General features: G+C 42.4%; 1 protein-coding gene across 1 annotated transcript in view; it reads right to left on the reverse strand.

Moving 5' to 3' along the window:
• Positions 1 to 25,879, reverse strand: part of ADCY1 (adenylate cyclase 1) — a 1,375,168-nt gene extending 1,349,289 nt beyond the window's left edge. Inside the window, exon 1 of the mRNA XM_069216207.1 lies at positions 24,745 to 25,879. Within this exon, the coding sequence (XP_069072308.1) occupies positions 24,745 to 25,353 (609 nt within the window). The 5' untranslated portion in view covers positions 25,354 to 25,879. The remainder of the gene's footprint in view (positions 1 to 24,744) is intronic.
• Positions 25,880 to 26,932: the final 1,053 nt, after the last annotated feature.

The following is a 26,932-nucleotide window of genomic DNA, read 5'->3' on the forward strand; positions in this document are numbered from 1 at the left end:
CTAAGCCACAGAATGCCTCCTGGTGTGGCTGTGAGTTGCTTAGTGTTAGACCTATCAGTCTTTGGGTGGTCTTCCCCCAAACATTTTGCCTGTCTGCCTCCTTATTTTCTGGATTTTTGCATTTGTTGACTTCAAGATTCTGTGTACTTTACCACTGCTGAGGAATACTAAAGTGCATGTGCTCACTCCCCTAAACATGGTGTTTTTGACATATACATGATTGACATAATTGATTTGATTGTAAGGCCCATGTAGTGTGGTATACCATATACCCAGGTCCTGTCAAATAAAATTCTAGCAGTGAGCTTGCAAGAACAACAACCCCAATCCATCATTTTTTACCACCTCAGTTTGGACCCACACTATATGCAAATCAGCATTGACAGTGCTCCTCATGGGAATAGTCTAGCCCAAACTGCCAGAGGTGGTCCTCAGTGAATAGAAACACAAGCAAGCTAAGACTGGTTTCAACCTAGTTAGGGCTCTTCAGCCAGGTATAGCTTGGTTCCAGTGCCCACATGTAGGTCCAGGCTGATGTGCCCATAATTAGGGCAAAATCAGTCCTGGGTTGCTTGTGTTCTGGTTCAGCGAGGACCTGGCTTGGCAGTTCGGGCTGGACTGTTCCTAATGGCAAAAGGTAAAGACAGATTCACAAATATCTGGGTCCAAACTGAGGAGGCATAATGTGAAAAATAACGATGGATTGGGGTGTGGCCCTCCAGTGATTACCAGTGACTGAGATTAATTGAAGCATTCCATCCATCATTATTTTGTATACATATTGTTTCACCCTAAATAGAACAGGTATGTCCAAATGTGGATCCTGGGCACAATGTGTCACTGGAACCAAGCTGTACTTGGATGACAAGCCCAAAACTAGGACAAAACCGGTCCTGGATTGTTTGTTTTCCATTCATAGAGGACTTGGCTTGACAGTTTGGGCTGGACTGTTCCTATTGGAGCAGGGGCGAGAATAATGTGCATAGAGCTGGGTCCAAACTGAGATGGCATGTGGTGCAAAATAATGATGGATTGGGATGGGCCCCCGAGTGATTACCAGTGGCTGAGAAGAATTCAAGCATACCATCCATCACTGTTTTGTAAACTTATTATATCACCCTAAGTGAGAATGGTAGTCCCAGAATTCAGTCCATCACTGTTTTGTATACTTATTGTGTCACCCAAAATAGGACAGGTATGCCCAAACATGGGTCCCATGCACATTGTATCACTGGAACCAAGTTGAACTCAGCTGATGAGCCCGTAACAAGGGCCAAACAGGTCCTGGGTTGCTTGTGTTCCTGTTCAGGGAGGACCTGGATTGGCAGTTCAGGCTAGACTGTCCCTATTGGACCAGGGTCAAGACTGATTTGCATATAGTCTGACGTGGCATGGTGTGCAAAATAACAATGGATTGGGATGTGGCCCCCAAATGGCTGAGTGGCTGAGATTAATTCGAGCATTCCATCTATCACTGTTTTGAATACTTATTGTGTTGCCCTAAGTGGGACCGGTATGCCCAGACGTGGATCCCATGCGCACAGTGTCACTTGAACCAAGTTGTACTCAGCTGATGAACCCATAATTAGGGCAAAACAGGTCCTGTGTTGCTTGTGTTGCGGTTCAGGGAGGACCTTTCTTAGCAGGTCTGGCTGGATTGCTCCTATTGGAGAAGGGTCAAGTCTGATTTGCTTATAGTTAAATCCAAACTTAGGTGGTTTGGTGGGCAAAATAATGATGGATGGATATGCGGCCCAAATGATTACCAGTGGCTGAGATTGATTCAAGCATTCCATTCACTGTTTTGTAAAGCAGTGGGCTTGCAGCACTTATTGACCCACCCACCTAAGTAATACTCTCAAACTTGTCCCAAGCCTGTCATTGTAGTCTGAATGCAGTGTCACACTGTCATGTCGACTTGCCATTTAAACCTCCTTGCCAAGCCTTAAACTATACTTTTATTACATTTACGTCACCGCAAAGGTAATCTCTAGGGCAGGGAACAGTGTCATTAAAAGTTAGGACATGTAGTTGTAAGTTTTACATGCCCTGGTAGTGACCAACTCCACAATTTCTTTTTCACTACTGGGTAACATTGGGGGTTCCTATTCCATTTATTGAGCTGTAATTCCTATGCAAGAGGAAACAGATGTGTTATGTTTGCTACCTATGGCATTGTAATGATAAACTCTCTTTAATGGTAAAGTTAGTATTTTCATTATAATTTTGAAAATGACACTTTTATAAAGTAGGCATTTTCCTTACCCTTAGCGCTTTGTGCATCCAGCCTGTCTTGTGTCACATGACTGGGTGCAGCTGACGGTTATACTTTGTGAATTCTTTCCAGACAGTCACACAATAGTGGGATTAGCTGAGCCTCAATGGCCATTAATGGCAAGATGGTTGGCGGGGGTACAGCACAGCCCTCTTACTACTGAATAGGCTATGTCCTGTGTCCTCACAATAGGCTTAATGACCCTGTATTGTCACTGCATCCAGCTTGGAGCCACAGCAGTGGAGCCAGGAAACTCCAAGAACTTCAGAGACTCTTTCCAGAAACTGCTTCCACCTTCTAAGAGCACAGCATCAGGGTATAAAATGAAGACGTTCGACCCACTCTCCAGTTCACTACTGGACCTGCGGAAAGACTCTCAGAGCAATACATGCTGCTCTGACCTGCTGTGCACTCTACCAGACTGCTGCTGTACCTGGAAGGACTGCTTTGCTGTCTGAAGCCTGCCTTGAGCTTCTACGGCCAGCCCTGCTGTTGAGCCCTGCATCTACACCTGCACCCAGGACTACCAGAAGTGACTCCAAGGGCTTGTTTTCTGGCCTCCAGTTCAGAGCCACAGGTACATAATAAGCTCCCACCATATTGAACCCACACCTGGACCCAGCTCCAGTGAGTCCTGAACCCCAATGTGTTTCCATCCACTCCTGGACCCTTGGTTGTGGTGCTAAAGGTGCCCAGATGGACATTTTCCAAAACTGAGGACAGACAAAATTTGGCCCAAAAAGTGCTTTGAGAACCAGGAGGAGACCAGGACCAGCCTCCTTGCTCATACGCTCATCTCTGGTCGAATTGACTTCACAGTTTCTCCCACTACATTCCACTCCACAGCAGCAAATCCATTTCAGTGGTCCTTCGCCAAGAGGTATCTGATTTTGTGGAACTGTCTTCAGCTACAGCCTTCTGCTTTGTTCCACTGGAGATTTTCAGCTTCCATTTTAGCAACTTAGTCCAAAGGTAAAAATCTTCCCCGCGGCCTCGCTCCACGGCCATCGAATGACAACACTCCCTCCTCAGAAAGTCCTGCAGCCTTACCCCACTAAACAATTACCTTCTTAGACATTTTTCTTCAAAGTTATTTCAAATCAGAAGGTAAGCAATGACTGGGTCCAATCCACTTCTTATATCTGAACTGTGCTCCATCACAGTCGACCTTAACAATCGACTTTGACCTAGACCCACGCAACAGAACATGGCACACTCTCCTTTTCTTGTGCCAGGTGCACCTTCCAAAAGGTGTGCCTGGTGCAAACAAGGAGAGTGTGCATATTTTAGAGAATGTGCTGCCCCCAGGGTAGGCACAAACTTGTGCTGTCCTCGGGCCAGCACATTTAGGAGAAATATGGAGCAGCTGTCCATGGAACTCTTTTTCTCCCCCCCCCCCCCAGAGGGCTGCCTTCAGAAGGTGCACTGTAAGTGTGTCACCTTTTTGTGGTGCACTTTCAGTGCGCCTTCTAAAGGCATGTTTGCCTCTGCGCCCCCATCGGTAATACAGCGCGAGCACAGAAACAAAGTGATTCCCTCATTTGCATCGGGTCATGCCCTTATGCAAATGAGGTAACGCCCTCTGATGATAGCGCTGGCACATATATGGCATATTACAGAGGTGGCCGCACAAGCATTTGCAGCCTCTTCTGTAATACCAAAGTGCCGCAGGGGCGCAAAGGGCGCAATTGCTCTTTGGCCCTTCGGGGCACTTTATGTAATATGGCCCCCGATGTCCGCTATTGGCGAGTTTATAATTTAGGCATCATTTTGAACTATAAAATTTTGAAATTCATAACTCCGGTTCTACTGATTGGATTTTTGATATTTTGGAGTCAAAAAATGTATTAGAATTCTCTCTATCTCTCTAAATTAAGTTGGGATTTTTCTTGTGTTGTTTTATCACTTTACTACTGTTTGTGTGCTGCATAAATACTTTATACATTACCTCTAAGATAAGCTTAACTGTTCTTTGTGCCAAGCTAAGCAGGGTTAAGCACAGGTTAATTTAGTGACTTTTTGTGGTTCACACTGTAGGAGATAGTGCTTGCTCACACCCCAGTTAACTAACAACCCAATTTCTCATACTTAGTAATTCTAGAGTAACGCAAGGCAGCACAAGTTGCTGCCTTGCTTGACTCTGCATTGGGAATGTGTTCCCACATGTCCATCAATAGATTTTGGTGCATTCCCAAATTTACAAAACCTGGGAAAGTGTCAAAATGGTATGACCTCTCAACAGAGGTGCACTGGGGAGAAATATTTTTATTTCTTCTTGCTATTTCCTCTTTCCATGTGTGCTTGACACTGCACCGTACACAGAAAGACAAAAAATGTCTCTAATAATTGTTTTTGTGCACAAAGGTGCCCCTTCCTACACAAAAATAATCTTGCCTGTAATGCAGACACTCATGCATCATGGTGCTAGGGTGTCTTCGTTGGTTGGTTGCTGTCAGTGGGCCAGGACAGACGGTGAGCAGGAATTCACCATATCTTAGTAGCTATGGCAATTCTTGCTCTCTTCATTTGACATATCTCCGCACCTTGTCTTGCAGGGCTGAGTTGTGTCAAATCTTTGTAAATCTGCCCCTATCAGTTTCTCATTTTTTTCTGTGCAAAGAGACTAGCAGATTAATTACAGTACAGTAGTTTACATGTGCTCTGCTTCCTTCATTCTTACCTTGGTAAATTTCTGAACACTGTTGATTTGTCCCAGCTAAAGAGTGTGTATGTTATTTATTTACCTCACCACATGTTGCCATAGAGTTATTTAGAGTGATCTTTGACTTTTATATGTAAGCATGACTTGATTCACGGTATGGCAACTATGTTTTGCACTTTTGCTCATATACTGTTCATTATGTTTGGCAACATATTTGTGTCTGTCTTTAAATACCCTATCGAAGTTCAACTTTGTGGACAAAATATCCACTCTTATGATGCTTAAAACTGTATTCATGTCTGATGTGAACCTACAGTGCAAATATAATGATTGGTAATGCAAATGTGCAAAACTGAGGTTCATGGACAAATCTGCAATTTCTTCATTTATATTGTCCTTTAGCCAGTCTCACTTGTTTATGCCACACAAAACTGCGCCATCACTTATTTTTTTAGCAGTATGGGTCTGGAGTTTACATGTGACTATATTAATGTCAACTAACTAGTTATTAACAAAAATCGTGATATTTTATGACGTTTATGTATGTTGTCGATTCATTAACTAGCCCCATTAAATGTTAGGTTGTTAATAAATGAGTCTCAAGGAACTACTGTGTATGTATATTGTTCAATAGTGACATACTTACTAGAGCTTTGGGTTATATGAAGCAATATAATCTTCATATTTAGTGAAACAAGAAATTATTTATATGGTTAGATAGAAAAGTCTCAATTAGTTACGGCCGAGTTAACTTTCAAATATTTGAATCTCAAAAACACCGAGTCTTCTCTTTGATCTTGCTAAAAATCAATAAAAATATATGAAAACAGGGTAATGGTACACAGGTCTTCATTTGTAATGCAGCCTTATCTGCACTCAATATGATTAATCTCTCGTATTTTTGGATTAGGCAGGGACTCCATATTTTATGCATTTTATATAATGCAGTTGAGCAAACAATGTATCTATAACTGGAAAGTGCATTCATTTCCATTTTATTTAATCTAGTTGAAAAAATAATTTAGCTGCAACTGGAAAGTACAACAGAGAATGTTAACAATAGTCTAGATGTGATGTATGACGTTTTATATCAAATAAGTAGATGGACTATTTGATGTTGTGAAAGGCTCCGTCATGAAATAGTGGTGGCACCTTATGTTCATTTATAAGCCACACTCAAGATAGTATGGGGCTGGGCCTAGTGGAAACTCATTACACAATCACTTAGTCCACATTGCTTATGTCTATAGAACTGAATCCTAGATCATGACGGTCCCCATGGTACTGGTATCTAATTAGATGAAATTGTCTATAATGCATCTAACCATCTTCATTCTTTAAAAGGGTGGAAAGTCAACCTTTATTTTAAGGAGGGAACAAAATTACAAAACTCAATCATTAAAATGAGACATAGAATTAGGATTAGATGTCCAGCGTCTAACAACAACGCAGCTATAGGTCAAGAGTATGTAGAAAGACCATTTAAGTGGCCAAAACCAAGTAGGCCAAAAAGACAAAGGGGCATATTTATAGTCCCCTAGCACCACCTTACATCACATCAGCGTCATTATTTGTTACGTTAATGTGGCCCATTGTGGCCAAAATCCCCATGCTGTATTTACAAAGTGGCGCAATGAATGCATTGCGCCACTCTGTAACCCTTTGCACTACATTATGCCTGCGCCAGGCATAATGCATGCAAAGGGGACGTTCCTCTGTTACGGGGGCCTAAAAAATTGCGCTGGGAAATTGTTTTTTATGGCACTTTTAATGCCTGCTCAGAGCATGTGCCAAAAGGAGGCTTCCATTATTTTTAATGGACCCATATGTACTCTGCAGGAGTAGCACCAATATTTTGGTGCCACGCCTGCAAAGCACATTAATAGCGTCATGAAAAATTATGCTGTTGCCCCTACCCTGCACCATTGTGTGTCATATTTTAAATACAGCGCACACATGGTGGCAGTAGGCGGGGCGCTAAGGGGCACAGGGAAAATGGTACTGCAGTTAGTGCAGCGCCACTTTCCATAAATCTGCCCCAATGTATATATGCATGTTTAAAGTAGTGTGACTTCTTGAGGAAATTAACATATACCACCATTGTCTTTTGTATAAATTGAGAAATGCACTGATTAGATCTTAATTAACAAAAAGAAATTTAAAAAATTAAAACATCAATTGAAGAGTTCTAATATGGGATAGCCTAGTATATATTGGTTGAAAAAAAGACCACTACTCTTACAGATTAACAATATGATTTTTCAACCGGTCAGCAGTTGTGTTTCTGAAAAACGAAATATTGATATGAAAATGCTCATTCTTGCTGAGGTTTGTCCAAACTAAGAGACTAAAGAAGAGTCTTATACACTCTTAACTGTATTAAATATGAAGATGAATGGGTTACTTCCTACTGATGTGTATGTATTTGGTTATATGAGGAAGACATTGTTAATTCCTCTTGTTAAGAAAACTGAGCTAGATCACAAGATATTATCAAGCTGCTACACCATTTCAAAGATCTTCATATTCAGATGGATAGTGAGCTTTGAAATGTGTAGGTCTTATATGCCCGTTGCGAAGAGCAATGGGTGAACGAAGGGAGTGAGCCAACTAGCTTCAGAGTAAATAGGGCAGGAAGTGTTGCTGCTTTTGAGAAAATTATGGAAAAACAGACAAACTACAGTTTACATCACAATTTTTGAAATATTCCAGTAGACTCCTGTCGCACCATGAGTATTCCAATCTGCCCAGGTGCATTTTGAAGTCACAATCTATAAGCAAATCTTAAAACAAATGTGACAAAAAGTGAAATTTTTGCATAATTTTCACTAAAAAATGTACAGAAATCTCTAGGAATTAGAGAAGTTTAAAAGAAAATATGAGCATGCAAATTAATATTGACTATAATTTTTAAAAACGTATACAGCATTTCAAATATCTATATTCTACTTCTTTATTCAATTCTACCTCTTCCAAGCAGGTTCTCAGAAATAGAACATGACTGAACATCAATTTGGAAGGAGTACGGAGCAACAATTAAAAATTGTACAAATGTTGACCTCAGTCAACAGCCTGCAGAGCCAGGTTAATCTTACAGAATACCTCATCAGGGCTAGCACTCTGATTACAGTGATAGGACATGTTCACACAGATTAGATTAGTCATTTCGGATTCACAGCTCACACATCAGCAGTCACATATGATATAATACTTTATTAGTATGGACAGAGCAATAATCCCACACAGAGTAATAAATTAATACCAATGACATTAACTGCACTCTAGCCACCATGGCAACAAGATCAGTAACATGTCTGTCAAAGTCAACATGAACTGTTACTCAAATATAAGATTGGAATATCTTTTAGAAATGCAATAATTTTTCCACTAATATCAATTGGTCAGACTCCAAATATACACATCTTGCTGGCTTCCAAATTAAAAATGAAATATTTAATTTTGAATAAACAAACTCAATCGCCCCAAACAACGGCTTGTAAATGCAATGGAGGGAACACTAATTATGTCCTGGAATAACTTCTTTTAATTTTTAGTGAAATATGTATGGTTCCCAAAGATCAGATTGTCATTTCTATGAAAAACCTCACCAGCATCCAATGTCCACTGCACATGGTTGAAGGCAAAGTAAAGTGGAGTTTGGCTTTCCTCAAAGGATTGGACACGGGGACTGGTCAAAGGCTAGGACCAACAATCAACCCCTGCAGTGCATGGCTGAAACCCATGTGCAAGAAGGAAAGGCTTCACCACGGCTGGTTGGGCACAAGAACTGATCATAAGCCAGACACCAAAGGATTAATCACCTGCAGCAGATTGATTGCAGGGTGTGTTTTTTGGACATAGAGCTCAGCATGTGGGCCATAATTCCCACTTGAAGATTGGAAGCTGGGCTTGGTTGAAGATGGATGCAGGGCCTGTGGGTAATCCCCGTAGTACACAGCCAAATGCTGTGCACAGCACTGGCTGACCACTCACAGTAGGATGGCGTTCAAGTCATTTCATATGTGTATATCATCAGATCAAATTTGAAAAGATTCTCTGAAAAAACACTGTTTAAGTGACATAACGTTTATGTTTGATCATAACAATAATATGTTTAGAAAAAACGTGCAAAGATTACTTAACGCGACAGTTAAAATACAGTTATGGTTAGAAATGAATACCAACAAACCTTCAAATATGCCAGTTATGGTTAGGTACACAAACCATAACTCCTGTCCTGCCATATTCTGCTCATTACCTCACAAATGACATTATCTGTGACCTCTCAAATGATACCACAGATGACATCACTGATTTTTTGCATCCACTACTTTTCTCATGGTAGTCCCATTTTACTGACCCCCTTTCTCCTCCTCATTTTACTTTTGAAAAAGCCTTAAGAAACAGCCTTAAGACACGGGTATTCCCTTGCATAACCAATAAGTACACAGGGAACAATATGCCCCGTCCAAAAACTAATATCACTGGCCTAGTCACAATGAACCTACATCAGATCATCCACAAACCCACACACATCGCTGGACACATCCTAGATTTCATTTTTGAAAATCTAGAATTAGTTACCTTTCAAAGGATTACTCAAGTCACATGGTCAGAACACCATTTGCTAGCTTTCTAACTTAAAACACCACAAATCAACACACGTAAGACCACTTTACATGCATACACTTATTGACAATGAAATAAATTCAGGGCCTGATTACGACCTTGGCGGATGGGATACTCCGTCACAAACGTGACAGATATCCAGCCTGCATTATTATAAGTTCCATTATATACTATTGAACTTGTAAAACGTCAGGCGGGATATCTGTCACAAGTGTGACAGAGTAAACCATCTGCCAAAGTCAGAATCAGGCCCTTAATTTTGAATGCTTAGAAACACAACTAACATTCAACACATATCTAGACACAATAAATTCCATTCATAAACTTTATGAGTGCCTACAGGAAGCTTTTGATATCCTAATACCACTCAAAACAACAAAAAAGGACAAAAGCAAACAAGCACCTTGGAGAAGTGCAGAACTAAAAAAGATAAAAGAGCAAATTAGAAAGATGCAACACACCTGGTTCAAAACAAACAGCAATCAGGACAAACTTCACCTACAGAAACCTAACAGAATATACAAGTCAAAAATCAAAAAAGCTAGACAAAATTTAAAATGTGAAATGCACAAACAAAGAATTTTATGAAATTCTCACTGGCTTTTGCAAAACTAAATGCACAGAAGGAACTTGTCCCATTACTCAAGAATTCACTGATAAACTGGCAAATCACGACACAACTAAAGCAGACATATTGAATTCCTATTGAAAACAAAGGAAAACCACCAACACCAACCCATTTCCAAAACTCCCCTTTAGGAGTAGGCTAAACCAGCTTCTGCATTACTTCAAACAAACATCACAAAGTGGCTTTATGGATGTTGTCAAAACAAGCATGCCAGCTGGCTGCCCTTCTGACCCATGCCAACCTCACATCTTCATGAACATTCTTTTAACTACCTCTGATAGTGCCGCACCAGTAAGAAGAATCATCATTCATTCTTTAACTATTGGAATCTTTCCTTAAGACGTAAAAAGGCATACATACACACACTAATAAATAAAACAAACCTTGACCCACATTACCCCAGCAACGACAGACCAAGTACAAATGGGCCTTTCCTGGGCAAACTGATAGAAAGAGCAGTATTCGCCCAGATGTCACAGTTCATTGAAGATAACGCCATACTTTCAGACTACCAAGCAGGATTTTACACAGGACTATGTACAGAATATGTCCTCATCGCCATCTGGGATGACCTTAAAAACACAGTAGACTGGAACAAGGTCATGGCACTACTTTTCTTGGACCTCTCAGCTGCCTGTGACACAGTTGACCATGGTACTTTAATACAAAGCTTTTACAAAGCTGGCATAGATGGGGCTGCTCTCGACTGAATCACATCCTACCTCCAAAACAGAACAAATGTCATCTATATCCCCCTTTCTTATCCAAACTGTACTTGACAAAAGCAGGGGTCCCTCAAGGCTCTATCCTCTCATCCATGCTTTTCAACATCTATATGAAGTTGTTACCGACAATGATCAATGCATAGTATTCATATGTTATTTGAAAAGATGCTTAAGGATCTCTGTTTTATTTATATATCATAATATGTAAACATTATCATAACTATTTTATTTGCAAGTGCTTCACTATTAAAATATTGAGGAAACAGTACAATGAAAAAATACGTATAAAAATAAACAAATAAATTAGCTTAAAGTACAGCAGCACGTGGAAGTCTGATTTTATAAAATACAACTTTAAATCTTGATATATTATCTTCCTTATACATGTATAGTCTTTCTATGTATGTCTGTATCTATATATGTATTACTTTACTTATACTGTAGAAGAAGAAGAAACAAATCTTCGACTCTCTCCAATGCACTATTCTATGTTTCACCGTATATCTCTCTCAATGTATCCTCTTCCTCCACTCTGTGACTCATCCCAAACCTTATTCCACTACTATAATCTCCAAAATAATCCTTTCTAGGCTCTCCCTCCTTGCATCACCCCAAACCTCATTTTACTACTATGAGCATTGCAGGTTGGCTGATGCAATGGTGCTGCTACTGGCAGGACTTCAAAGAGCAGGCTGCCTTGCAGGACTTCATCCATTGCCATCTTCGTGCTAGGAGGCGCTAGGCTTATAAGCGATCCCACTCCCGCACCGTGGGATGGGGCCAGTCATGGGCCCGGGCAAAGGCTGGGCAAATAGCAGGCCTGTCTGCTCATGTCCGTGGATGGTCAAGGCTGGGCTGGGTCATCCCTCTATCATGGTTTGTACAGTTGGTCTGGAGGCAAGAGACTATTAGTTGTTGAGGTAATCCTGTGTGCTCCTCAGAGCCATGATATGACATGCAGCAAGTGTTAAGGTTGAACTTGGTAATTTATGTCTTATTTGAAAATAAGGACTTGTGCTCTGGCTGTTTTTTTCTGGACATAAGTTTTATTTTTGGGTGGGCAACCGGAATGGATAACAAGAAAGTCTGATGTCCGGCTCATACCTGCCTCCACACCCAAGTGTACATTCATTGATAAGAGTTACATAGGCGTTGGTGGTTCTTAGCACTGAGACAGAGCTTACTGAATGTTGACTTTATTTACAGGCAGGTGAATCTCCTGGGGTATCTTCGGCCCAATCACTCTGTAATCCTGATGTGCTAACAAACTCTCCCCAAAGTAGTATTCACCTGAAACCCTCTATTTTCATTGCTCAGAATTCTAAGAACCTGAGAGGTGTTCCAACACAAAAGTGGCCAGTTACAACAGCAACTCCATCAGTCTACTACGGCCCTCACCTCTAATTGTGAGAGTATTCCTTTTATGATGTCCCTTCGACGAAAGCCGCTTGGAATGAGAAGTTACTCACCAACTGTATAGATAGTTTTAAGGGAGCTCCTTAAGGCCAAATTCAGCACCTTTTATGCTCGCCTTGATTCCATTGATAGGGAATTGTCTGCCCTAAGACAAGTCAGAAACTCACCAGCTGCAAGCAACTGGCTAGACAATAGGGGTAATTTGACTGTGTGGGGAGGAGTTTCAGGAGGGTGAGATGTTCTTGGGTGGGGGAAATCAATCAGTGGTGGTTGCAGCAAGGTTCCAGCTGACCCCCATCAAGAGAAGAGGGGGTGTTTAACCCACACTTCACAGCAGGCGGTGCAGTTTCCCGGCAGCAGCCCCCCCAACCTTCATGATGGTCGAACTTTGTCCCAGCGTAGTTGGGAAGAGGCGGGTAGTGGGGATTTTAACATAAAAGGTGATGGTAGACCAGATAGACATGCCAGGGGCCTTATTTCATCTAATTTACCAAGGGTTAATCTCCCTCCTGCTTAATGCCCATGTGTGGTAATACTGAGTAGAGCACCTAGGCTGCTTGTGAACCAAACAGAATCATATGATGAGTTATATAACAAAACACTGCGATGGCTTGTCAAACACAGAAAAGTTCCCTTGTCCCAGACCAGCAAAACTTTATTCATCTGATGGGTTGCTTGTCTGGGACCTGGTTGGGTGGATTGTGAAGGGGATTGTATTTATTATCAACTTTAGATTTTCGCCACTGGCCTGTGCAGTGCTCTTTGATAGGGCAGATAACCAAAGTGAGAGGGATACCACTATTGAGCCTCTTCCTGTGAGGTATTTTTAAAGGTCTTCTGCTAGACAACATTATTGCTCTTCTAGGCAAATGCAGCATCTTCTTCCTTCTTTTCCTGTTCATCCTGATTCGCTGCAGTCCAGAGGTGGTGAGGTTTTCAGTATACTGATCTATAATCGGTTTGAACCACTTGATGGAGTAGATTGACTGAGTGATGGCTTATACTGGTCAGCCACTGAGCTTCTGCAATATAAATCACGGGATCCAATTAGTCAATCCATTATTTATTCATCAGCCCAATGTCCAGCCCAAGAAACTGTCCAATATAGGTTGGGTTCTTTGGATGCTTGTAGTGGGGCATTTGGTCCACAGTTACATCTAGCTGAAGGAAGGAATTCCAAAAAGGCATTACATCCACTTACAGAGCTAATTTTGTTGAATGTGGCAGTTATAGCCCTAATTTGGCCAATCCAGAGTGGTGTGATTTTATCAATGGATTTGACATCTGTCTCCTTCAGGAGACTTGGGCCTTGGTGCTCTTGCACCTTTCTGGGTTTACCAACTATAGTAAGGTGGCAATTTCATCAAGGGCTGGTAGACCCTCTGGAGACCTTATGATATGGGTTAATACTGCTCTAATAGGCCAATTGAGGGAGATAGATTCTCCTGATTTGTTGTAAGTTACTCTTACGATTCCAGGTGAAGTGACCCGTTTTATTTATAATGTGCATTCTAGGTCTGTAGGTAATACGAAGGAGTCAAAAGTGTTAGACATTTTGAATGCTCACTCGTCTACTATCCTGACCTTAGCTAGGGAGTTAGTGGGAGACGATTTTAATTGCCAGTTTGAGCCACTGAGCTTCTGCAATATAAATCACGGGATCCAATTAGTCAATCCATTATTTGTTCATCAGCCCAACGTCCAGCCCAAGAAACTGTCCAATATAGGTTGGGTTCTTTGGATGCTTGTAGTGGGGCATTTGGTCCACAGTTACATGTAGCTGAAGGAAGGAATTCCAAAAAGGCATTACATCCACTTATAGAGCTAATTTTGTTGAATGTGGCAGTTATAGCCCTAATTTGGCCAATCCAGAGTGGTGTGATTTTATCAATGGATTTGACATCTGTCTCCTTCAGGAGACTTGGGCCTTGGTGCTCGTGCACCTTTCTGGGTTTACCAACTATAGTAAGGTGGCAATTTCATCAAGGGCTGGTAGACCCTCTGGAGACCTTATGATATGGGTTAATACTGCTCTAATAGGCCAATTGAGGGAGATAGATTCTCCTGATTTGTTGTAAGTTACTCTTACGATTCCAGGTGAAGTGACCCGTTTTATTTATAATGTGCATTCTAGGTCTGTAGGTAATACGAAGGAGTCAAAAGTGTTAGACATTTTGAATGCTCACTCGTCTACTATCCTGACCTTAGCTAGGGAGTTAGTGGGAGACGATTTTAATTGCCAGTTTGAGCCTCTCTGTGTCAATGACCAGCCCCCTCTGGCTGCTGAGGACATCGGGTGGCACATTCCTATGATTAGTATTCCACTCATTAAGAAGTGGTCTACCATAGCTTTACAAATTAAAGCCCTTACCCTCAACCAGGGGTTGCGAGCATGCAATGGGAGAACTCCTTCTGATAAACTGGGAGCCCACACTTTTATTTGAGTCAATTGCACTAATCTTATTGGTTATATACTCCTAGATGTCAGACTCTTGCCTAGCTTAATGGACATGACTGTGTTGATATGCACAGGTAGAGACTACAATGCCCTGTCTCTCTTGTTGACCTTATCTATTAAGGTACCTATTAATGCTTCTGACATGACTGCTGAGACAAGTTTGGTAGTTGCCAGCAATAAACGTAGAGCTAAGAGGAGCAGGGTGTAATTATAGCAGTCCTCAATTAGCAATATTTATTGTATGGTCGTGGATTGTATGGAGGGGTGGCTAGCCACAAGGGGGATCTGGGGCTAGTCTTAATAGAGAATATTTGGAAAATAAAGAGTTATTTTTTACTCTTAGAGACAGGCTTTCTGTACAGAGGATAGTTTTGCAGACAAGGGTAGGAGCAGATCCTACTGGTTTAATTCTTCCTGTAGAAGAGCCAGAATCAAGTTAGTAAATGCAGTTAAGGAGTGGGATAGCTCTTTGACCAAAACAGCAAGATGTGGCTAAAAAGAAGTGATGTTGGACCCCCAAAAAGAGGAGGAGAGGAAGAAGTGGTAGTCCCTTTAGGAGGCAGCTAGTGTTAAGGATTACCATTCCTTCTGGAACCTGGTTGCGACTGGCACTTGGGAGGGTGCTAGCTCCTAAGATAACAATGTAGCTGCATTTGTGTGGGTCAAGCACTTTTTTACCTTATATTGCCATGGTGGGACACAGGCAGTTCTCCCAGTTGATAGAGTAGTTGGCACACTTATGTTAAGTAGGAGCTTGCAAGATAACGGCTCTTACATGATTTCAGTCCCAGAATTGGTAAAAGCCATAGGGGAGATTGTACCTAATAAGGCCCCAGGTCTTGATAAGATTCTGGGTGGCCTGTTTTAAAATGACCCTGGCAGATGGAGAGCCTATTTTTCATTGGTTTCTACTGCCATTATGAAAGAGGCCCCAAGTTTGCGTACTTGGGCTGGAGTCAAAATCATTCCTATTTTTTTAAACAAATTATAGGCCCATAAGTCCTATTGACTGTGCACAAAAACTTCTTAGTAAGATTATACTGGGCAGGTTGCAGGAGTGGATGACCTTAAATGACATCTTGTCCCCCCTGCAGGCAGGGTTTGGAGAGTCTGTATGCACCCTAGATCAGGTGTTTCGACTTCAATTGCTCTTCTGGAACACTGTCATTTGATAGAGGGTATCTGTATGTTGTTTGTGTTGATCTCCGCACAGTCCTTGATTTAGTTCCAAGCGAGAATCTGTGGAATGTCCTAGCAGAGATGGGGGTCCTGGGTTGTCTTCTTGACATCATCGTGAGTCTTTATACAGACAATTAAGCACAAGTGAGATGTGGTAGCGCTGGTGAACTGACGGAAGCCTTTCCGGTGAACAGAGGGGTTAGGCAGCGTTGCTTCCTTGCCCTGACGTTATTTGCCTTGTATATCAATGGTCTTATTGATCACCTAGAGTTGTGAGAAAGCGATTTATGAAAATTGGCGAATCAGAGGGTCCCTGCACTTATGTTCACAGATGACCCTTTACTCATATCAACAATACCTCTGGGATTGGAGAAACTGTGGAACAGCTTTGAACACTTTTATAAAAATGGAGACCTGGAGATTAATGTAAGAAAAACAAAGTACATGATTCTAAACCCCGGGCGCTCAACCAGGTCCAAACCCAGATTAGCAGGATTCCCTCTAGAGCGTGTTAATTTGTTTCAGTCTTTGGGTATAACCCTTAATGAAAACTTGGGGTGGCACACACATGTTAAGCAGCGTTAACTGCAGTTGGAGCAAGTGGTTGGAGGCAATATTAAAGTTTTATTATGGTCCCAGTCCCACCCCATCTCACCAGCAATTCAAATTTACAACATCCAGGCTTTGGGATCAGCCGGTTATGGAGCTGAGTAGTGGGGGCACCTGGATGTGAAAATACTTACAGCAGTAGAGAATCGCTTTATGCGCCAGCTGCTCGGGTTACCCATTAGCACACCCTTGCTTCCCATTAGGCTGGACTTAGGGTTAGGACCTTTTTTTCTGATAAAGTATTATATGTCTCTATTGGAGGTGAATTTGGTCTACCCCCGAGCTCCTTTTTTACCGTAAGGGTTTCGAGAAAATTCTGTCCCATGCAGATTTTACTAATATCCCTTGGATTAGGTATGTTAAGACTGCCCTGTTTGGATTAGGCCTGGAGAGTTTATGGAGCATGCCCGGCGATGCTGGGAACCCCATCAAGTTGGTGCTCAGACAAGCTTACTGGCATTCCTAAGACTCTGTTTTTCTTTCCCAAGTGAGCAATGGGACATTGACATCAGCTTTTTAACCTGTTAAAGACTCATACAAGCATGTTTTTTTGGATGAAATAAATCTGCCTCTTGCCAGGCGACTCTACCTGCAGTTACATTATGGATTGCTGCCTTTGGGCTTGTACATTGCATGTTGAGTGCAACATAGAGGGGGCCAGGAAGATCAGTGTCAAATGTGTGGGTTTGATAAAGAAACACTGAACATGTTTTGTTCTTTTGTCTGCCATATGGCGTTTGTAGGATGAATTAGATAATTTTCGTATGCCAGAAAATGGGGCTTAGTGATTATAGAGCAATGGCTTGGATGCTGAGGTTTGACGATAGCAACTAAGTTGTTTTTACAGGTAGGAGATTGTTATTGGCAATGTGGCAAGTAAGTCAAGGGTTGCGCACTAGTTCAGCAGCCGGGGGTGGGGCAGCAGCTCTTGAAACCCCAATGGTAAATGTATAATTTTAATATCTCACAGCATCGTTAACGTGCCTCATGAACTTCATTAAATGTAATTGGTTGTTCTATCTTGTTGTCGGATAATTTAACTGTTTAACTGTTTCATGTGTTCATGAAAAGCTGCATTGTCTAAGTATGACCCCCTCCTTTGATGTTGCTGAAGTCCCTTGGAGGAATAATTTAATTAGGTAACAGTGCTGTAGTATGTTTTGGGTTTATGAGAAATATTCTTGTTTATTTAAAGCACAAAAATGTTTATGTGATGTTTTATTCCTTATTGTTTTATTGTATTTATCTTTTTATCCTTCTGGGCTTTTATGGCTTAGTGCCGAAATAAAGTTTATTACTACTACTAATACTATGATCTCCCAAGCAATCCTTTCTAAATTATTCCCTCATGTATCTCTCCTTTGACTCATCCCAAACTTCATTTTGCTACTATGATCTCTCTAATCCATTTCTAGAGACTCTCCCCTTCACCATCTCTCATTTTACTCATCATAAACTTCATTTTACTACTATGATCTCACAAATAACAGTTTCTAGACTCTTACTTCTTCTATCCCTCCAATCTCCTATTCAGTTCAACTAACCGTCTCACATGTCTGCGCTCAAATTAACTTGTCTTTACCTATATTAATTCAACACTAGTCCTTTTTGGGTTCCGGAGTAGTGTGCTAGTCACCAAATGCACTTTGACGCATCATCAGGGGTAGTAAGCGCTATATAAATACAATTGGGGTTACAGTAATAATTAGCTAAAAAAATCAGAGTGTTCCATGTACTCTTATTTGTCTATAGTTTAAAAACAGAATATTAAATTACACTGCATAAGGTATCGCTTATACGTTTAGGAATGGAGACATATGCAAGACAGGCTATCATTAGAGACTCGTAAATTTCAGACCTTCACAGCTATCATACAGGTAAATGCACCCTTTTCTTGTTTATTAATCTATTGGTACTCCGTTGTTCAGATGCAATGTATAGTATAGCTTTGTTGCTCAAGATATGTTAGTCAGGTGTGGACATCTTCACTTTTGTAGGTGTCTATCCATTACAAAAGATGCATGCATTTCTCACAGGAAGCAATTCATTTTGCCCCGGGGCAGACCTACACTATCAAAATACTTCCTATGATACAATAAAAAATACCTTTAACTATTCTGCTACTTTCCTATCTTCCCACACCTTCCTAAGGCCCCCCTTACCCATTCTCTTCAAACATATATTTACAAAACAACTTGTGTCTTGCCATACTCACAGACTCCCCATGTCTCTCTATTCCTTGAACCCACCTGGAGTGTAGGCATCAAGAGTGCAGTAGGTGCAGTGCCACTAGCGTCCAAAGATTCAAAGGGGGCACAGCACCTTATTTATGTCTGTGTTTCACAACCAAATAGCAGGGAGGAATTTTCGCAACTGCATTAGGACCCATGTCCTTTTTAAGCCACTAGTCCCTGGGACTATATTTTGAAAAGAAATACTAGGATTCTATCTCCCACCCTTTTCTTTTCAAGCCTTCCTTTCTACTTGTGGGGATTTTGGTGTATTATATGATATGGCTCTGGGGGCCTTATCATGGAATAAAGTCACAAAAAAACAGTCCTGGGTTCAGAAAAACTAGTTTCTATCAGCGTTAGCTCAACTCTGAGTAGCTGTGACTTCGAGCAGCAAGGCTTAAAGAAAAAACTTAGTGCAAAGCGTTTAACAGTACCAAACAGCAAAATAAAAAGTCACACAACACAAAAGAAAGTATTTACGAAAAAGAAAATATTTAAGACAGAGCAAGGTAATGGAAGGTGTCATGGCTTCCAGCACGCATGCCCAGTTGTAAAGGTAATGGGATTATGTGGGGAGGTGCTTGCAGGGCAGTGATCTGCATCAAAACATAGCTGAGCCATATGGGGTAAAACATGTTTTGTGTTGTATTAAAAAAAAGGAAACAGCATGTTTTTTTGTCAGCTAGAATTTGGGTATGTTTTGTAATATTATGTGCTGCAGAAGGTGGGGAGAACCATCTCAAGTACCACTGAAACACATTGATGACAGTATGTATTGTTTAGTATTTGATTTCGTGTGTGGTTTTTAAAGGGTGTGAAAACCGCTTTTTAATTATGTGCAATAAATGTGTTTGAATTTTATATATGCATAAATAATTGGGACAATGTATGGAATGTTTTTAATATGAATGTTTGACCATATGCAAAATATCTAAATTGATTGCATAAAATAAACAGAGGTATTTTGTGTATACAGCAACACAGTATTCATGTATGTTTAAGAATGTGTTTCTATATAGCTCTTGATTGTATACATTAGTGTTTTGGTGCACCTTCATCTGCTCTTGATAAGCAAATGTATGTCCCACTTGTAAAGGGTTGCACAAAAAGGAATCGTTCTCTTCTTGATATTTATCTACCCAGCCACTTTTGGGGGTTGCGTGTGTCTGTCCCAGTTTGGTGGAGTTTGAAATATTTACCATAAAATAGCATTAAAAATATCATTCAATTTTATACAAAAAAATTGAACACAGTCAAGCAGTAACAAACTTTTATGAATCAACATCCATATTACTACTTTTACTGTTAGCACATCAGAAAAGTTAATAAGAAAATTATTTGTCCAATTATTTCATATGCATTATTTAGGCTATAGAACAAGCAGCCTTATATATTTAGGTCTGTGTAAAATAACCATTATACCATGCAGAATACATTTACAATGTTGGAAAAGCCTAAACATGCAGAATGACTGGTGCAAGACATATGGAGAATTTGCAACAGGAAATACTGTGGCTACAATACAGCTGCAAAAATTATGAATGTATGTGTTACCTCTAGATTTAAAATGATATGTGCATTCTAAAATAATGGGCAAGTGAAGTGATCAGGAGGGAGCATTAATATTTGGAAAGTTTAACTTAGAAATATACTCTTGTTTGGGAAATTATTAGGAGCCTTTTGGAAAGTGTTGTGAGGCAGTCAAGGAGAGATGTTTGTTGAGATAACCTGCATGTCTTCTGCTATCATACAACAATCATGTATAGTAAAGAGGTCGGTGGAAAGACTGTAAGCTTTGTTAAACAAACGTGCGTTTGATTCAATGCTAGTGAGCTGAAGTTAAAACAAAACAGCTGTACTTCTGCAACGTCGTGTGCAATACATGAATCAGCAAAAATAAAGCATTTGGTATAAAGTTGAGGGAAAAGTCACGCAGGGGAATGAGATGTATTAGAAAAATTAGACCGGGAAATCTAATTTTATATTGGGTGTAACCTATTTTATATACTGTATTAAGAGGCATGTACAACTCAATACTTTCTCACTTTCTGGATTGTCAGGCATCTTGCTTCTACAATTGCTACTGTCCCTGTTGACATTTCTTCTGTACAATACCCCGTTTTCAACCTCACACTCCGAGTCGTACATTAAGGGGGTAGGTGACGGAGGAAGCACCGCCAACAGGCTGGCGGTGCTTCCGGGGGCATTCTGACCGCGGCGGTAAAGCCGCGGTCAGAAAAGGGAAGCCGGCGGTTTCCTGCCGGCTTCCCGCTGCCCCAGGGAATCCTCCACGGCAGCGCTGCAAGCAGCGCCGCCATGGGGATTCCGACCCCCTTCCCGCCAGCCTGGTTCTGGCAGTTTTCACCGCCAGAACCTGGCTGGCGGGAACGGGTGTCGTGGGGCCCCTGGGGGCCCCTGCAGTGCCCATGCCACTGGCATGGGCACTGCAGGGGCCCCCTAACAGGGCCCCACATAGATTTTCAGTGTCTGCGTGGCAGACACTGAAAATCGCGACGGGTGCAACTGCACCCGTCGCACCCCTTCGACTCCGCCGGCTCCATTCGGAGCCGGCATCCTCGTGGAAGGGGGTTTCCCGCTAGGCGGGCGGGCGGCCTTCTGGCAGTCGCCCGCCAGCCCAGCGGGAAACTCAGAATGACCGCCGCGGTCTTTTGACCGCGGTACGGTCTTCTGGCGGTTCCCGCTTCGCAGCCCGCCAATCTAGGAATGACCGCCTAAGTGACAGTGTGACAGACACTGCATTTATATCACACATTAAGTATGTGACAGGTTTGTGTGCCTCTATCAGATACAAATATAGGGGACCTGATTTAGTATTTATTTGTCTAACTTTACCAAACTCTTTGTGCGGCTATTAACAGTATTAAAAGGCTGCTAATGTGATAATTGTTTTCCCATCATAAAACTTAGTGAACAACATAACAATCATGTTGTCACTTGAAGCAGTAGCATAATGCAAAATTATGGGGCCTCTCTGCAGAATGTGATAACACCCCCTCCCCCCCAAAAAAGTCTGCAATTTCTCACAAATATTCCTAGCCTTTGAGATGAATGGGGCTCCCTGAATAGATAGAGCCCACCTGGAGGATTAGTCCGCCCATCCCTGGCACCTCATGGGCTGCATTGGCCTGTGTTACGCCTCTGACTTAAGAATGTTTAATTGTGACAGTAGTGAAAACAAGCATTTGCAATGCAATGGGTCTCATGTTTGCTCGAGCTAGAGCTATTAGTGCTGTAAACTCCTAACCGGACTTTTCTTGCCACATAAACTGAAAATTAAAAGTAAAACAGTTTCACATAAGCAAGGCTACAGCCACCTTGGGCGCGAGGCCGACACACAAAAGTAAAAATTTGCTCGCAGTGAAACTTATCGGCAAAAGTGCAAATATCCACGTTACCGGCAAAAGTGCAATCATCCATGTAACAGGGGCAATGTCATGCACAGCGCTCGACTACTGCTTAGCGAGATCACGCTGCCTATGAAATAAAGAGAAAAAGCAGCCCAGAAACAGTACGGAAAACATGGTGCCTTGTATGTTTTTAGTAGTTGGCTAGTGCGCTCGAGGAGGGCAAAACACTGGAAAAGGCATGACCTATGCATGACTTTCACTAATGAAATCAAGCGAAGTTTGAAAGGCAAGACCATGAACCAACCAAACTGATGGGCATGACATGGGCGTGGTTACAAGCCCATAGAGAGATTACAACAGGGATAGAGCGCTTTGCCCGCTCGACCCTAAAAGCCTTCCAGGAAAGCCCTCCTTGGCATGTCAAAGCAAGTCAAAATAAATTCAGTCTCTTCAGTTTTGTAAGCAAACAGTACAATACTACGTTTGGATCTGTGTGGCTAAGTATAGTACCTTCCTAATAAGGAGAATAACGTAGTAAACAACAGTGCTAAAACTATATGGCCAAAGCCCTACATGATTTGTCCATGCCTCATGGAACATCCAACCATACATGATTGTGTAAGTTGCTCTACTAAGTGTTCTGTATGAAAGTGCATTGACTTTTTAGATGCCTTTACTGCCTCGGCAGCCCCCTTTAATTGCATGGTACCTTCTTGAGAACTTTATTTGTGATTGGCGGTCATAATTAAATGCAGTAACTGACAATATGTCATGGCATTATACTATTATACCCAGAGAGAGTCTGTCTGACAACACACTGTTAAATTGTCCACTTTTCATGGCGCATGTTGGATCTCATATCAGGTAAGCAGCAATTACAGGTTGAGCATGATGCTTCGCCTGCTACTTGTCTGAACGAGGATTTTAGTTGAAACTGCTTGGAAAGTGCTGGTGCGCTGCCTGAGACTCCCTCCTGCCTGCTGAGTGACGGTTGCTGACGGAAGGGAGAGCGTCTTAAAATGCAGCGGCTGCTGCGCCGTTTTGGTTGCTCTCACGGGGCTCTCAGATCAAGTGAGGATAAAGCTTGTCAGATGTATTCATTTCTCTGCTTCCCTTGGGACTCTCAGGAGGCTGGCCCGTTCTGTTTTTTTAAGCAATGCCTGCAACGCACAGGAGCTCATTACCTACCCCCCGCCCCTTTACTAATCCCATATGCCAGTGCGAATCACTTCATTAGAGCCTGGTTCCGCCGCACCGCTACATACACTGCATTCATCACATGAAACCGAGAGCTTTTGGGTACGCATATTTTATTTTACATAAAGGAAATGAAGCATCTCTTTCAAACGTGTAGTGGAATCCAAACCAATTCTTGTATGATGGAAACTAATAATTTGCTACGTCACGTGATTGCATACTCAACCTACATTTTAAAACGAAGTATGAGGAAATCTTATACCGGCTTCTCCTGTAGATTAAACAGCACGGGAGGAAATCGCGCGAAAACCCATTCTTTCTCTGCACTGCATCTACCTCAGAAAATCACAGAAATTAACATCGCAAGCAAAAGGCACTCCGGGGCACCGCGAAAGGTGTATGTGTTGGGGTAGGTGTCGGTATTACGAGCAATAGAGATAGCAAGAAAAGGGTCTGCACGTGCATGAACAGCCACTCGATTTTAAGCGCCTTTATTTGCCAGTCTCCATCAGTAACCACCCAAACCTTCCCCCTCCCATGAAAACCTAATGCAATTTAGTCACTGCTGCCAATAGATTAGAATTAGTGACCGAGCAATGTAAAAATAGCAGCCACGAACCTGCGGAGTGCAAGTAAAGAAGGATTAACCGTTTTCATACGGTACTCTGTGCTTGAGTGTGTGTGGGAGGTGACGCAACTGGGCATGTTATAGAAAGTTCAACCTAAATGACGGTGAAAGTACAACCAGGTGGGAGAGGAACCCTCGTTTTGATAGGGGGATTCCCTTTAAGGTGTCTCCCACGTCGATGAGTGCTGCTTTATACAACTTCCACCAGACAAGGGTTGTTAAACTCCTCACCGGGTGGTCTGCTAGCCTCCGGGAAACGTTTGCTCGGCTGTACAACTGTGTATTTAAAGGAAACCCCTTAAAGAAGGAAAGGAAACTCTGCTGCCTGATCTTTTCCTGTGGTTTTGTTGGACTTATTAAGAGACGAAACACTACACATCAACTCTTTTGAAACAGGATTTGTAAAATAATATTTTTTCCTCGTCTTCTCACTTCAGCATACAATATGCTGGTAGGATGAGGTTCCCCCTTATATTTCAACGCTCGTCAGGGGTAGTTAGCGCTAGGTAACATTTCGAACATTACTTGTGCGGTTAAAAGAGCATATTAAACAATACATATTGCTTAACTGGGAAGTTCATGTATCACTCTGGTGCGCAGCTTCCCTCATACGGGTGCTTTGCAGCAATGCAACGGTCGAAGAACAGTTGACGCCTGACCCACAGTGCGTTCCGGTGACTGGAACGCGCTGCCACAGAGTGCAGGCAGGTATGTCCCCGTCTGCCCTGTCACTTACCGTCCTGCAGAGGCTCTGCCTCTTGGCACTGACAGAGGTAGCGGTGACGATGAGGTGCGATACGGACACCATGAGCCCAAAGACGACAGCCAGTAGTGTCCTCACTGGCAGTAGGGAATATGAGACAAAGGTCACCAGCATGAGCTGCCATAGTCCCTGCTCGGGGGTCGTGGGGGGCTCCAGCCCATAGGCGCCCAGAGAGAAGGGGCAGCAAAGGAAAGAAAAAGTGAAGCTGAAGAGCAAGGTGAGTTTGACGATCTGCTGCAGCTGAGTGACCTGCAGGTACTTCACGTTGGTGACGATGAAGAGGGACACGAAGACGATGCAGTGCACGGGGTGCGAGCCCTTGGAGATGGTTAAGCTGGGGCCAGACATGAGCTCCACCAGGGCCAGCGTGGCCGTCATGATGATGAGGACGGCCAGCGCCTTCAGAGTGGAGGTCTGCTCTAGCTTCAGGTTGTAATTCTGAAAGAGGGACTCCAGCTCCTTGCAGTCAAACTCGTCCTCGCAGGCTATGGCGTCCAGAGGGGGTCCGGGGGAGCAGTTGCACTTCTTCCGCCTGGTCTTGACTTTCTGAAACGGTATTTCCTCCATGTCAGTGCCATTCATAAACCCGATATGGTTCCTAGATGTCTCTCTCCTCCTTTCATGAGAACTGACAAAAAAGCATCCAAGGCAAATGAACCAAAGGGACGGACCATGAACGCAGAAAAACTCCCGACGTCAGTGCCAACTACATTCGAACATCACCCAACTATTCCACGTTTCTCCCTTGCTGTCGTGATGTCAGTCGTTTAGTGACTCCCAGTTACATCCACATCTTCAAGTCATCACAAGAGAAGCGAGTATGTCTTCAAACATCCTGAGAGAGAAGATTCAGGGTTCAAGATTTCCTCCTGCAGCCAAAGCTGAATGCAACATATGGGAGGAGGTGGGCAGGCTGCGAGCCTTTGGACTGACAGAAAAAATAGAGACAGAAGAGAATGGGTGGAAGAGTGGGAAAGAATGAGACAGTAAGGGAGGAAGACCGAGAGAGGAACAGAGAATGAGACAGAAAGAGAGCAGAGACGGTGTGAATCCCTTCCTACATCCACGAGCATTTCTCTGTGCTCTGCCTGGTTCACACATGCGCATTAAACGCTCGAGAAGCCAGACACGTCTCTCCACTCTGAGCAGCTTAACAAGAAGAAAACAGATTTGACAACATGACCACGCTTGAGTCTGCTTTGCACTCCCCCGCCCCCACCACAGCCAGCGAACACTTAGCCACAGGCATCGAGAGACAGCCACATAGATACGCAGTTCTTTCCTAATAGACTCACAGAGGATGCCTTTTGTTTCAAGTGCCTGATTATTACTGTGTAAGTGTATGCGTTTATTACGCTAAGTGAGCAGGCGGTCTTCTAGATGGCGTCTGCTTGCACACACCAGGGCATGTTAATTTTTCTCGAAATGTCTCTTTCTGCCTGTAACCCAGATACTGTCCAATGAGCCTCCTCGCCGCATGCATTTTCTATGCTTTGCACTTCACAGCAAGCTTTGACAACGAATTTCTAATGAGCAACGCCTTCAATTATGTTTTTAACGTAATCTGGAAATCAAAATAGTGAAAAACTGACAAAGCTTGCCGTGTTAGTTACATAAATGGGATACAGTACCTTTCTACGAACAGTCTGAAAGGTATCGTGTTCGTGTGTGTGTGGGGGGTGGTATTAGACTATTGTATTGTACTGTATTGTAATAGTATTTATATAGCGCTTACTACCCCTGACGAGGAGTCCTTCGAGGTGGATTGTTGAGGATCGACAGGGGCTAACACTTCAAAACATTGGGGCGGGGCTAACACTTCAAGCAGTGCGGCGTAGCTATCTTCAGAATCAGTATGAGAAAATATCTTTTTATACATTTTCATGCTGTTTAGACAGCCGCATTAGGATTGTAACAAACATGCTTTGTGGTTTTGAGACTTTACAGGCTACTGGAACTGATCTTTGAAAAGGGGATAGAGTGAAGACTACTAAGTGCAGCGAATACAGATTTCAATACAAAGCACATTAGAATCGATTTTTTGCATAGTTATTTCAAGGAAACAACCCTTTTTGGTAATCCCTCCTCTGCAGGATACGGTGTCCATGCACAATAAGTCCAAAACGATGCTTCCGCGCAATCACTGGCTAAGGGTACTGCT

Source organism: Pleurodeles waltl, chromosome 2_1, assembly GCF_031143425.1.
Source record: "Pleurodeles waltl isolate 20211129_DDA chromosome 2_1, aPleWal1.hap1.20221129, whole genome shotgun sequence".
In the NCBI taxonomy this organism is placed as follows: Eukaryota; Metazoa; Chordata; class Amphibia; order Caudata; family Salamandridae; genus Pleurodeles; species Pleurodeles waltl.